This window comes from Pelodiscus sinensis, chromosome 25 (assembly GCF_052426305.1).
Source record: "Pelodiscus sinensis isolate ZL-2025 chromosome 25, ASM5242630v1, whole genome shotgun sequence".
NCBI lineage: Eukaryota > Metazoa > Chordata > Testudines > Trionychidae > Pelodiscus > Pelodiscus sinensis.
In genome coordinates this window covers 20,196,478-20,209,039 of record NC_143076.1, presented here as the reverse complement: position 1 = coordinate 20,209,039, position 12,562 = coordinate 20,196,478, and the positions used below count along the sequence as shown (strand labels likewise).

Here is a 12,562-nt window from a genome sequence, read left to right as displayed (position 1 = left end):
GGCGACGCAGCTGTGGATGGCCATACAAGGCAGAGCCCGGAGTGCCGCTCGGATACATGTTGTTTCTAGTGGATGTGGGTGAACATTTTTATATCTGCACAGAGCTTTAGCAATAAGAACCCAAAAACTTAGTGAGGTGCCCTCGGTCACAGTTTCTATTGGTCAGAGCAGCATTCTGAAAGTTCTCCACTGTAGCTGTGCCCTGCCTCAGTGGGTTCAAACTAGAGAACAACAGAGATTTAGAGAATCTCAGGAAAAACTTCCTACCTGCAAGAAGAGCAGGACAGGTCATGGATGCTCTTTCGCTGGAGGTTTTCAAACAAAGGCTGGATCGCCATCTGCCTCAGCAAATCCTGCATTTTAGGCTAGATTACCCTTGCGACCCCTGCTAGCCCCGTGATCCTATGGTGTGAGAACACATCTGAGGCATGACGCTGCCCAGCTCGTTAACAGCTGGCCATTGGGAGCGTCAGATTTCATGTGCATTGACAGTTACTCAGTTATTCATACAGCCTGTTTGTGCAGCAAGTGTTGGCAATGTGGTTGGAGCTGTAGGAGACAGAACTGGGACACTGGGAACCCTGACAAGTTTACTCTAACGATCATCTGAGGGCTTGCTAGAGAACACCTGACAAGACTGGCAGAATCACTGAAGGAAGAGGTGGGATAAAAATTAAAACAAATTTTAATACTGGATTTGTTTTATGTTCTTCTTTCTCCTCCTAACTATTTAGGGGTTGCTTGGCGCACAGCAGAGACCCTACCTGGACACTCTCTTTGGTCATTCGTATCCTGTTCAGCCTCATTTCCCATTCCTGCTTGGGCCGGATGGTCTCCAGCGTGGGTGGCGCTGACCTACTCAGAGACAGGAGAATTAAAGGGGAATAGAGGGTTTGAGTCCACATTTTTGGTAGCGAAATGGGAACAAGCAGACCACCACCCCAGATGCCTGTTTATACATGTTACTCCCCATCTTTTTCTGGCGCCTCTGCCCCTCCACTGCAGTTCTAACCCACTTTCAGCTCAAAGCCAGGAAAGGAGGGTTCAAACCACACAGCTTCCCTCTGCAGGAGAGAGCAAAGCTTCAAGCAGTGCAGTTTGAGAGCTAGAGCACAAGAGGAGCATCTCCTGGATGCGAGTGAAGAAAGCTACAACACGCAGTGTTCAGTGGATTTGGGGCATGAGGATGCTCAGCAGACAGGAGGAAGGAATATGCAGCAGCTAAAGATTAAGGGAAAACCATGGAAAATTGGAACTCCACCATCCTGTTCTTTAAGGACCCCAGGTCAGGAAACCTAACTTGGTTGTAACACAGTCTCTCACATGAACGCCCAGAATAGGTGGGGTTTTTGGAGGGGATGGATAGGGGTAAACAGGGGTACTCTGCCACCTTGTGGCCTATACAGAACTCACTTGAGGTAGGTCAGGTGCAGCTTCGCCTCTTTTTCAGCTTCTTCTAGTTTCAGAACCAGCAGTTCCTTCCGGCTCTCCAAGGACAGTATCTAATGGACAGAGGGGCCACAGACATGGCAGGCATGTACCTGAATGTATGACACCTCTCTCATCCTCCCAGGTCATGCTTGTTAACTCGAGGCAAGCGGTTCTCAACTCTTAGCCCCCTTGCAGTCCAATCAGCACCCAGTCGCAGCCCACGACCATACAGGTAGTATATCTAGGGTGTGACGTGGCCCACGTAACACACCAAGAGTGGCATACGTGATGCACGTTGTTATATTGTTTGAGAACTACTGGTCTATGCACCATTCTGCATCAGTCCTTGACTTGCAACCATGCCCTGCTGCTTACACCAACCTCTGCTTTCCAAGCCCTTTCTGTTTCCTCCAGGATGTTCCTGTTGATCTCATTGTGCTGGTTCTTCAGCTTATCTAGTTCCATCTCCCACACCTCCCTAGAGGCAAAAGCAGAACATGTCTGTTAAAGGCCCTACTGTGACATGTTGGCTGCCACCTGGGTAAGCTGCCAGTACAGTCTTTAGTTACCCACAGCCCAAGGGTGGCACCCAGATTGCAGACTACGGAAGCAACGACCTTCATCTGACATGCAGAGGCTGCAGATCTCAAGACCAAGCTGGCTCAGTGTATGCACGAGACCAGTCATTTCACAGCGGGACATCTAAAACCTTACTCTGAAATGGGCCCCGCTGCATCAGCAGTAGAGATCCCTGTGAGCTGTTGTGCTGCTCAAAGTTACACCTTCCAAGCCGGGGTCCAAAGATGGCAGTAATGAATGGCCCATTCTCCTTCTGCATGTGTATGGGGGGATGGGACACCTAACAAGGCTGAAGGTTACCCCTTGCCAAGACTGTGTTTAAAGTTGGCAGAAGAAAACCCATATCTGAACTAGAAAGAGACCTGCGAATGATACAGTGGGTCACAAACTGACTACAAGTCAGCAATGCGATGCAGCTGTGAAAAAGGCACATTGTCCGGGGTGGACTGACTGAGCTGCCGTATGCAAGACAAGAAAGGTAACTCTCCCGCTCTACTCAGCACGGGTGAGGCCTCCTCTGCAGACCTGTCACCAGTTCAGGGTGCCATACTTCAGGAAAGATGTGGACAATCCGGACAAAGTCCAGAGAGCAACAAAAATGACAGAAGTCTTAGAAAAACTGACCAAGGTTAAAAAGACTGGGCATGTTTGGTCATGAGAAAAGAGTAGAGGGGGGACCTGGGAACAGATTTCAAATACATTAAAGGCTGTTAAACAGAGGGCAGCAATCAGTTGTTCTCCATGTCCACAGAAGGCAGGACAAGAAGTAATGGGCTTCGTCTGCAGCAAGGGGTCAGTTTTTCCTCCTGAGGTTAGATTTTAGAAAAAACTTTTGACTATGAGGCTAGTTAAGCTCTGGAAGGGAGTCCCAATGGAGGTCGTGGAATCCCCATCAGTGGAGGTTTTAAAAGAACAGGCTGGACAAACATGGCAGGGATAGTCTAGGTTTACTGGTCCTGCCTCAGCGCGGGCAGCTTGCTTAGAAGATCTCTCAGGGCCTCATCCAGACCAACATTTCTAAGAATCAAAACCCCAGATCCAAACAGACCAGATTCAGAAGTTCAATCTTTAGGAGATGTATTACTGCCCATCACCATTGCCTAAGCACTCCAAGTTTGGGTCTGGATCAGAAATTGAAGCTTGAGCCTGTCCCAATTCACCTAGGTAAAACACGGCATTCGGGCACAGGTATGTGATAGCACTATGGGAAAAGGAACCAGTCTGACCTCTGCAAGCACAAGCTCAGTTACAGCAGAGGTGACAAAGTCAGTCTGCTGGGCCCAATCCCCTTCCCCAGTGGATCGTTAGCCACGCCAATGAAGCACGTGGCAGTCTCTGCTCATGCATGACACAGGCAGGCACTGATGGGCACTGGTGAAGCTGGGGAGGAGACAGAAAGCATGCAGATCTAGCCTGCGTGATCTGCCTCTTACTTTCACCCACAGGGGAAAAGGTGAAGCACGTCTCACGATGGAGCGACTGTGCGAGATTTAACGTTTCCAAGGAACTAAGGGGAAGGGAATGGAAAGAGCGCTCATCAGAACCGATCATACAGAAATAGTGTCCTACTTCTCATCAGACTGCTCTGCGATTAGAGAAACGATTTTATTTTCCTTCTCCTCCTGTTCCGTCAGTAACCTGCGAGGGGGAGAGAGGACAGACCAAGTCACTTACCGCAAGCGCGGGGGCTTTTCACTCATCACTGCTACAGGCCTCAGAACTAAAAGTAGGGATGTCAGAGGTTAACCGGTTACTCACTAAGCAGTAGGCTTATCAGCCTGCTTACGAGGTAACCAGAGAATTGGCCCTGAAGGCTGGACCCGGTTGTTGGCCAGCCCTGCCAGCGGTGGGCCAGAGGAGCCTCCTGCCCATGGCCTTGGCTGCCCCTGCCAGCTGGACCACATCCACGGCAGTTAACCGGTTAACAAAATGTTTAAGCAGTTAAGTATGTGAGTGTGTTTTCACATCCCTAACTAAAAGCACAGCATAGTCAGGAGCTCTAGACAGTGATCTCCTTGGAGAGACCAACCACCACATCAGGATTTTTGTAAGAATTTCCGTATTCAGAGGAGCATAAGCTTTGCTATATCATGACACTGTGCAAAGCAAGCCATGGGAAAAGGGCAGTGCACGCCAGCCACCAGTTTATATGCAGAGGGACAGACACACAGCAGGAATGTTAAAATGCAGTTACACATTTACACGCGGGGGGAGGGGAAGGTAGTAACGAATTATCCATTCTCCTTCTGCATGCGAAGGGGGATGGGATGCCAAACAATGCTGAAGGTTACCCCTGCTGAGACTGTGCAACAGTCCCACTGAAACCAGTGAGGTGGTTTGCATGAGAGAGGGAAGCAGCACCTGGGCCTAGAGAAGAACAGCAGCCGTTTTACAGGCCTCTCAACTAAGCCCGCCACAGCAGCTCAGCGTGAGCAGCACAGAACGCCTTGGCCATCCAAAACAGTTAGCTTTCTGCAGGGCACCCATGCACACAGCATCTGAGCAGGCCACACGCAGGGATAATTCTGGGTGTAGAGGAAGTCATCGAGCTGAAATTGGGCCATAAGACCAAAGTGGAAAAGCACCACAGGACTGAGTAAACCCTAAGTTCTTCAGGCTCCAGTTTCAAGATCAGCCAGCACTTATAGCCAACAACCTCGACCCTGGCTCTGAAAATACAAGTTGTCCTGTGGCACATTAGAGATGGACAAATACAGGCAGTCCCCGGGTTACGTACAAGATAGGGACTGTAGGTTTGTTCTTAAGTTGAATCTGTATGTAAGTCGGAACTGGCGTCCAGTTCCGACTTACATACAGAATCAACTTAAGAACCCCAGGCGTCCCTAAGTCAGCTGCTGCTGAAACTGATCAGCAGCTGATTCCAGGAAGCACGGGGCAGAGCAACTCTGCCTCGGGCTTCCTGTAGTCAGCACTGGTCAGTTTCAGCAGCAGCTGACTTGGGGATGCCTAGGGCAGAGCAGCTGGGGTACTGCTGGGTTGCTCCAGTAGCGCTGCTCTTCGGCGCTACTGGACCAACCCAGCAGCACCCCATCTGCTCTGCCCCAGGCGTCCTGATTCAGCCGCTGCTGAAACTGACCAGCAGCGGCTGAATCAGGACGCCTGGGGCAGAGCAGCTGGGGTGCTGCTGGGTTGGTCCAGTAGCGCCCAGAGCGGCGCTGCGGGACCAACCGGCAGCGCCCCAGCTGCTCTGCCACAGGCGTCCGGAGAAAAGCCTAGTCTGCTGGGGGGGGGGGGAGCATACTAGCTGTGCCCCCAGCAGACCAGGAAGACGCGGGTGGCGGACCAAGACGCACCGCGGTCCCGCCGCCTGGGTCCTCCACAGCTTTGCTCCCAGTCCGCGGCTGTCCCGCTGCCGGCTTCCCCCGAGGCCCCGCTGCCCGAGCCCCTCCGCGGCTTTGCTCCGCGTCTTCCTGGTCTGCAGACCAGGGAGACGTGGAGAAAGCCCCGGAGCACATGGGCGGCAGGACCGCGAGGTCCCGCAGTCCATGTCCTCCGGGGCGAGCCCTGTTTGTAACTGCGGATCCGACATAAGTCGGATCCGCGTAAGTCGGGGACTGCCTGTATAGCTATATATCGTATCATGGGCAAAACCCACTTGTCCAGATGGTCTTAAGATCATCTCATCTGAGCAAGTGGGTTGATCCCATGAAAGCGCATGATACTACATATATATATTTGATCATCTCTAAGGTGCCACAGGACTAGTCTTTGAAAATACATTGATTTTGGGGAAACTCTGTATACTTAGCAGATCTAGTAGAGACTAAGCTGTTTACAACTAGGGATGTTAAGGACTAGTCAACTATCCCATAAGCAAATGCTTATCGGATAGTTAGTCGACTAGTCGATTCCCCCCCTTGCTGCCTCTATCACATAGAGGCAGAAAAGGGGGGGGAGAAGAGGGGGTACTTGAAAGCAGCAGTGCCGCGCAGCTGAGCCCGGAATCAGTTGTGTGGTGCTGCCGCTTTGAAACGCCGAGGCGGCATGCGGCATTCCAAGAGGCAGTCCCTGGCTCGGCTGTGCAGCGCTGGATGCGTGGAGCCTGGGGTCAGCTGGAGACTCCCTAGCTGATCCTGGGCTCCAGCGCAGCATTTCCCTGGAACCCGCTGGGGACTCTTGTGCATTTCAAGGCTGGCACCCGCGTGCAGCCCGGAGTCAGCTGGACTTCCCACAGGCCCCGGGCTGCACGCGAAGTTCCACAGTTCTCCTTTGAAACGTACAAGGGCCCCAGTGGGGGCTGTTGTTCATTTCAAAGGAGGAATGTGGAAGTGCCTACCGACTAGTCGATGGAAATTCCGTCGACTACTTGACTAGTTGATTAACCACTAGTTAACATCCTTATTTACAACCTGAACAGACCTCTCCCAACATGTTACAATCCATCCTGACAGTCCAGAAAGGTTACATGGCAGTGTGCTCTACATCCGTATACCAAACCAACCAGAGGGGTTTTAGATTTCACTTCAATAAATACTTGCTGTCCTGCAGAAATACCTTCTGCCTTTCTCACAGAGCTTCTCAATTTCAGCTTTCAGATCCTGCTCCTTCTGCAAGAACTCTTTCTTCTCTTTCTCCATCTTCTTCTTGGTCTCTTCTCGTTTGATTGTCACATCCTGAATGGCCTTCAAGATCTCCTAGAATAGAGCCAGCACCAAGCCAATAACGAATGTAAGCCCACCTACCACAAGATGGTTTTTAAAATTCCGAATTAATTGTGTGGGTAACTACATGTGTCACATGAGGGTTTCAAAAGATAAATGTTAGCGCATCCGTCACATGAGGCAATGGGCTGAGGATCAGAAACAGGAAACTAAAAACTGCAGCACAAGATAGACGAGTGGTCAATGTCACAGTTCTTACTGGTGGGTAAGTAGTGGAGGTGTCCCTGACAGGTATCAGGGGCTTCCTCCCTTTCTTTAAATCTAGGTGAGCAGATGTGCTAAAGCTTTTCTCTGTTCTGATGAGGGGCACAGTGTGGAAGGGACTGAGAACTACTGGTCTAATCCAATGGCTCCCCTGCTGTGGGCCAGAGATGACTAGCCACACATTGAGAACGCTCCTTGTTCCCAGCTCCTAGGATTAATGCATGAAATATTCCTTAATGCTACTGTAGCTGTCATGGGGATGTTAGGAGATCATGAATGGGAAGGGATCTGTCCACAAAATGCCGTTTATTTAGATGTTGCCCACATGATTAAAGATTTGGAAAAATCAACATCAAAACAAGTCCTCCACCCTTACTCTGAGTGACCAATATCTGATGCTTGAGGGAATCCCCCACATAACTCCCTTGACAAGTTCTGCTATGTTCTCCCTAAGAAGAATCCCTTCTAGATGGCTCCAAGCATCATTCTGTGCCCTGCAGCATGACACTGAATGGCCCCAGTTTAGCAGTACAATGATTAATGGTGTTGGGTAGGCAGAGAGAAAAAGGGTTTCACTTGATACCTGGTGATTCTTCATTTCTTCTTCCCTTCGTTGTTGGAGCTGCTTGAGCTGCACTTGGAGCTGATTCTCCACCTGCCTCTGTTTGTCTAGTACTTCCTGGTAACGTTCCTTCAACAAAGCCCTCTCGGACATCATTTTGCCCTGCAATTCACAAAAGAGTAGGTAAATATTTCCTCTCCCCTACTGCCTCAAGGAGAGTGACGAAACCCGACCTGATACCAGCTGCAATCGGAGAAAAGCGAATCATCCCAGTAGAGTATAGAAGTGCAGGAAAAGGCAAGATGAAGGCTGTGAAGAACCATAGTTTGCATGACTCCCACTAACAAAGCACAGGCCTTCTTGGATCAGAAGACACAAAAATACCCATGTCACTGGAGCAGGCATAACTAGCCCTCAGCTTCTTGTCTGACAACTAATTAGAGAACTGTAAAGTTGTCATTTAAATGAGGCAGTATGTCTAGTGGTTAGAACAGGGTGGGGACTAGGAATTCATAGGTTCTAGATGCCGCCTTTTGGAAATTCACTTAATGCCTCCTTGCTGCAATTTTTTCAGCTGTAGAAGCAGTATTAAGGCTCCCCACTTAACATGAATGCTGTGAGGATTCCTGGGAGCCAAGGAGATCGAAAGGAACAAGGGTGCGGGGCAGTTGGAAAGAAAGAAGCCCACAGTATTTCAGTTGCCCTGAGGCCAGGGTGAGATCGAGGCAGGTCCAAGGCACTGTACTGGAAGGAAAACTGCCACGCTGCTCCTTGCCCTACATGTCGCGCATGTAACATGTGGAACAAGTGGTGCAGGAAATGGCACAATTATACAAATACTATTACATCATCACACGGGCTTTGGAAAGGGTCTCAAAGAACTTTGCAAACATCAGTGAAGTCAACAGGTAGAGCGAGGCTGCTGTGTAAGCCCAGCAACAGTAGAGCTCCAGTTAGCAGGCCCTCAGTTTGTTAACACAGGGCTGAGTGTCTATACTCACTTGTAACCCTGGGTCCTGGCTTAGGGTGTCCCAGGACTTTGGGTTGGCATGATTTGTGTGTAGACAGAAGGGGGTTAAGCTTAAGCCTAAGTCTGAAACCTGGGCTACATTGCAGTGTAGACATAGCCATTAATATCATTTTACCTGGAGGTAAACAAAGTGTCTAGGGCTCAATTTTCAATGCTGCTGAGCACTGTGAGCTCCCACAGACTTGCAGACCCGGATCCCAGAGACGGGGGCCTGAGTACCTTGCCCAGTGAGAGAGAAGTGAAGGATATGTGATTTTAACCTAAGAATTTGAGAAGTAATCCTCTGCTCTAACCATAGACTGGCTGTTCTTTAAGACTCACCAAGTTCTTTTCAATATCTTGATCTGTATTCACCTCCAGATCAGCAGTCTTAAAGTCCGTCTGCAAAGGCAGAAATGATGATTTGCGTTAGAGGTCTTTAGAGATACAAAGAATAGTTTCATGCACAGACACAGCTCCCATTTTTAGAGGAACTTTCAGTGGTATCCTGAGGTAGCCCTGACACAGTTTAATTCATCAACTTACAAGCAACATTAGACAACCAAGCAACATGACTGGGACCAAATTCAGAGCTCAGGTCAGTTGGTGCTCCTAATTCCCACACCCTCTTTTTGATTATAAAAGCCCCATACATATACTGTAACCGACTTTAGAAAGTACAGTAGGCATGGAACACCCTATCAAGGGAAAGCACTTCCAAGAAGCCTAGAAAATTACTTCTACAAACTAAGAGAAAAAAAGAAATCATCCAGACCAGAAGCTTTACTTCCTCCTGCTACAAGAGGTGCATATCACATGCACAAATGGGCAAGACAAAGATTGTTCCAGACCTAAGAAAATGACTGGATTGTAAAAGGGATCCTGTCTCTAGGAAGAGTTCTAGCAGGATCCTCTGTACCATATCACATGCTGTGGGTTAAAAGGCCCTATGGAGCGCTTAAGCATTTTCTTGCCTGTAAGAAACAAAACAACCAGAAAAGCATGCCTGGTGCACACAACAAACGCTTGGTTAGTGATTAGTGCTTTTGTCATCCAGACTAACACGACCTCCCAAACAAAAACAAACAAACAAACGAACAAACAAAAAACAAGTGAGAGAAAGCTCAAGCTTCCTGAACATAAGCCAACTGGTACCCGACCTGCACTGCAATGTTCTGAGAGGGCTTCTGGGATGAAGCTTCCTGATCTGAGTCCTGTGCAACTCTGCTGTTCTCAATCCCATTCTCCCCACTGGGTGGTACCTCCAGGGGTTTATTATCCTGCTCCAGACCCCCATCGCCTCTGGTCTGCTGTAGGTATGAAGCTTCCAGGTCACCTGCAGAGCAATTATTGGTAGCTTGTTGCTGTTCTGCATGGACATCAACCTGGAAGTCCAGAGATACTGTCTGTAGATTTTCCACCGGTGGCAAGGGTTTCTCTTCTTCTTTCGCTGCCCTGTCTGAACCCTCTGAATCAGACTGATACAGATCTTCACTTGAAGAATGCGCTTGTGTCTCTCCAGAAAGAGCACCAGAGTGTCCTGTTGCTCTTGGCATAGGTTCTTCTCCTTTGTCCTCTGCAGTTAGCAGTGATGCACTGGTCAGCAATACCTCACGATCCCTTTCTGCTCCTCCTGAATGAGCATCTCCTGTACTTTCACTTGTTACTGGTTGGCTATGATCCGCAGCCTCCACTGATAGAGAATCATTCTCATTCTCTTGTATAGAAAGGTCACTTGTGCTGTTCAAAAGAAACAGATACTAATCCATCCTTTGCATTTCTATTGCATCTTTCACCCAAGTCTCTCAAAGTGCTTTAAAAAGTATTATAACCCACAATCAGTCTGGGAGGTAGCTCAATATTCTCACATTACAGATGGTGAAACAGAGAGAGCAGAAGGAACTTGTCCAAGCCCACCCAGCAAGTAAGCAGCAGACACAAACTCTCAGGCAAAGGAGACCCAAGTTACTATTACGCCATGCTTCTTCCCTGATACGCTTTGCTCTGTTTACAGTACACTCTCTAATTGGTTCAACCCTCTTTGCTGCTAGGGATTTTAGAAACGTTCACTCAAACCACAACTAGGAAAGCATTCTCACTCTATACCTGCCATATGCTGTCTCAAAAAGAGTGGCTCAGTAAGTTAATACCACATTGGACTTCTCCCACTACGGTCAGGGCTGTTGTTATGGAAGTGAGAGGCCATTAACAGGAACCATTTGATTGATTTTGTACATCTCTTGACACAAACCATCAATGAGCAATCGGATACATACACATGCCAATACCCTACCTCACAGGCAAATTGTCGAGTTCTTTGTATGGGTCTGATTCTTGCAGGGGCAGCTGACCAGCAGTGGATTTCTCAGGAATTGGTACTTCATCCATGGTTTGTTCTGATGCCATAGTCCTTTCACTACTTTAAAAAAAAATATCATTACAGAAGCACATAGAGGTTCCTGCTGAGATGAGAGCCCCTTTATGCTAGGCACTGTACAAACATGTCATAAGAATCCCCTCTGCAAAGAGTTCACAGTCTCCCCAGCCAAGACAAAAGGTTGGGGAAAGGATGCATCATGATCAGCACTTTACAGATGGGAAATGTGAGCCATTAAAGAGATTTATTCAGAGTTATAAGTGAGTTGGAAATGTAAGTATAGGACATTACAACAAAGACAAACCTGTTTGAAACAGAATTAATCAGAACCATTAAAGTGGATACATCAGTATATGCCATCTTTAGATATTATGGGCCATAACCACCAGACATTAGTTAACAGATGAGTAAAAATACAAATCACTAAAATTACAGCCCTCTCATCTTCCAATATTAAAGAGATCCAAGGGTGTCAGTGACAAACAGCACACAAAATATAAAACAGGAAACAATAACCACTGATGAAGTACCCCTTTTCACCAAACATTCAGACCTGTGGGGCTGTCCCACGGCACCCTTGCAAATGTGCAATATACACACAACGGCAGACTGTCCAGTGTGACTCAATCACTTCACAGTCTCAGATCAGTTGGAATTCTTCAGTGGGTGAGTTTTGCAAGCAAGTGGCTCTCTGCAGGTATGCACAAAGAGGACTATGCAGATCTCTTACACACAGTGCTAAGCTCTCCGAACCCGATGGCTGAGTTGGGCTGGTGCTGCTTTGGGCAGGGGGCTGGACTCGGTGCCTCCCGAGGTCTCTGCCCGCCCTGGGGTTCTAGGACTACACTAGAAAACAGGATAGGACCCTCAGCCTATTTCTTGGCCTAGATGCACAGCAAGCCCTTCTACCGCAAGGGTGCAGGCTGGGACCCGGCCGGGCTGCTCAGAAGTAAAAGGTGCCGCAAGGCAGCCCCAGCGGGTATGTTAGAGACCAGGCAGCGGCCGTTCGATGCACCCCGGCTGCACCCACGGCTCAGGGCAGATACAGTCCGTGGGGGGCTAGGGCCTCCCGCAGCCCCGGGCCGTTCTGCCCCGCCCCCAGCGCTGCCCGAGTGGGAATGATCACGCGGTGCTGAGCGCTGGGCCCGAGCGGGGGCCGGACACCCCGAAGCGCAGGGCCCCATTCCACCGGCAGCGGCCGTGAGCCCCGGGCTGGGGGCGCTCCCGGGCGGGGTAGGAGGCGGGGCTGTTTGCTCCCGGGCCCCGCCACTGCAACCCGAGCCGGGGCCGCTCCTGAGGACGGGGGGGGGCACGTGCGGAGCCTGTTCAGACCCCCGCGGGGGGGCCGGTCGGTGGGGGGGCGGGGGATTCCCGGGGGGGCCGGTCGGTGGGGGGGGGGGGGACGGGGGGGGGGGTAACCCGGGGGGGGCCGGTCGGTGGGGGGGCGGGGGGAACCCGGGGGGGGCCGGTCGGTGAGGGGGCGGGGGGGCCGGGGGGGGAGGGGGCGGGGGGATCCCGGGGGGGGGCGGGGGGAACCCGGGGGGGGGGGCCCGGGGGCCGGGCCGGCGCCGCGCACCCACCTGAGGCCGGGCCGGGCCTAGCTGCGCCCCCGCCGCGGACGCTTCCGGGGCCGCTGGCCGAGGCGCGCGGGAAGCGGCTGGCGAGAGCGCCCCCTGCGGCCCGGGGGAGGCGGCTCCTGCTGCCGCAGCGCGGGGGGG

The 12,562-nt window shown here is 50.7% G+C and overlaps 1 protein-coding gene across 9 annotated transcripts in view; it reads right to left on the bottom strand.

Moving 5' to 3' along the window:
- RNF214 (ring finger protein 214) overlaps nucleotides 1–12,562 on the bottom strand; it is a 17,118-nt gene extending 4,556 nt beyond the window's left edge. For 6 of the 9 annotated variants that reach the window (XM_075909341.2, XM_089773330.1, XM_089773327.1 and 3 more), the window contains exons 1-10: nucleotides 12,425–12,562; nucleotides 10,761–10,883; nucleotides 9,628–10,207; nucleotides 8,810–8,869; nucleotides 7,480–7,620; nucleotides 6,526–6,665; nucleotides 3,580–3,648; nucleotides 1,813–1,909; nucleotides 1,414–1,502; nucleotides 765–855 (exon numbers count right to left, since the gene is read on the bottom strand). In XM_075909341.2, the coding sequence (XP_075765456.2) occupies nucleotides 765–855; nucleotides 1,414–1,502; nucleotides 1,813–1,909; nucleotides 3,580–3,648; nucleotides 6,526–6,665; nucleotides 7,480–7,620; nucleotides 8,810–8,869; nucleotides 9,628–10,207; nucleotides 10,761–10,873 (1,380 nt within the window). In that variant the 5' untranslated portion in view covers nucleotides 10,874–10,883; nucleotides 12,425–12,562. Of the gene's footprint in view, nucleotides 1–764; nucleotides 856–1,413; nucleotides 1,503–1,812; nucleotides 1,910–3,579; nucleotides 3,649–6,525; nucleotides 6,666–7,479; nucleotides 7,621–8,809; nucleotides 8,870–9,627; nucleotides 10,208–10,760; nucleotides 10,887–11,397; nucleotides 11,531–12,424 lie in introns of those variants that run through there. The other 3 variants (XM_075909342.2, XM_075909344.2, XM_075909345.2) reach the window with 3 other exon arrangements.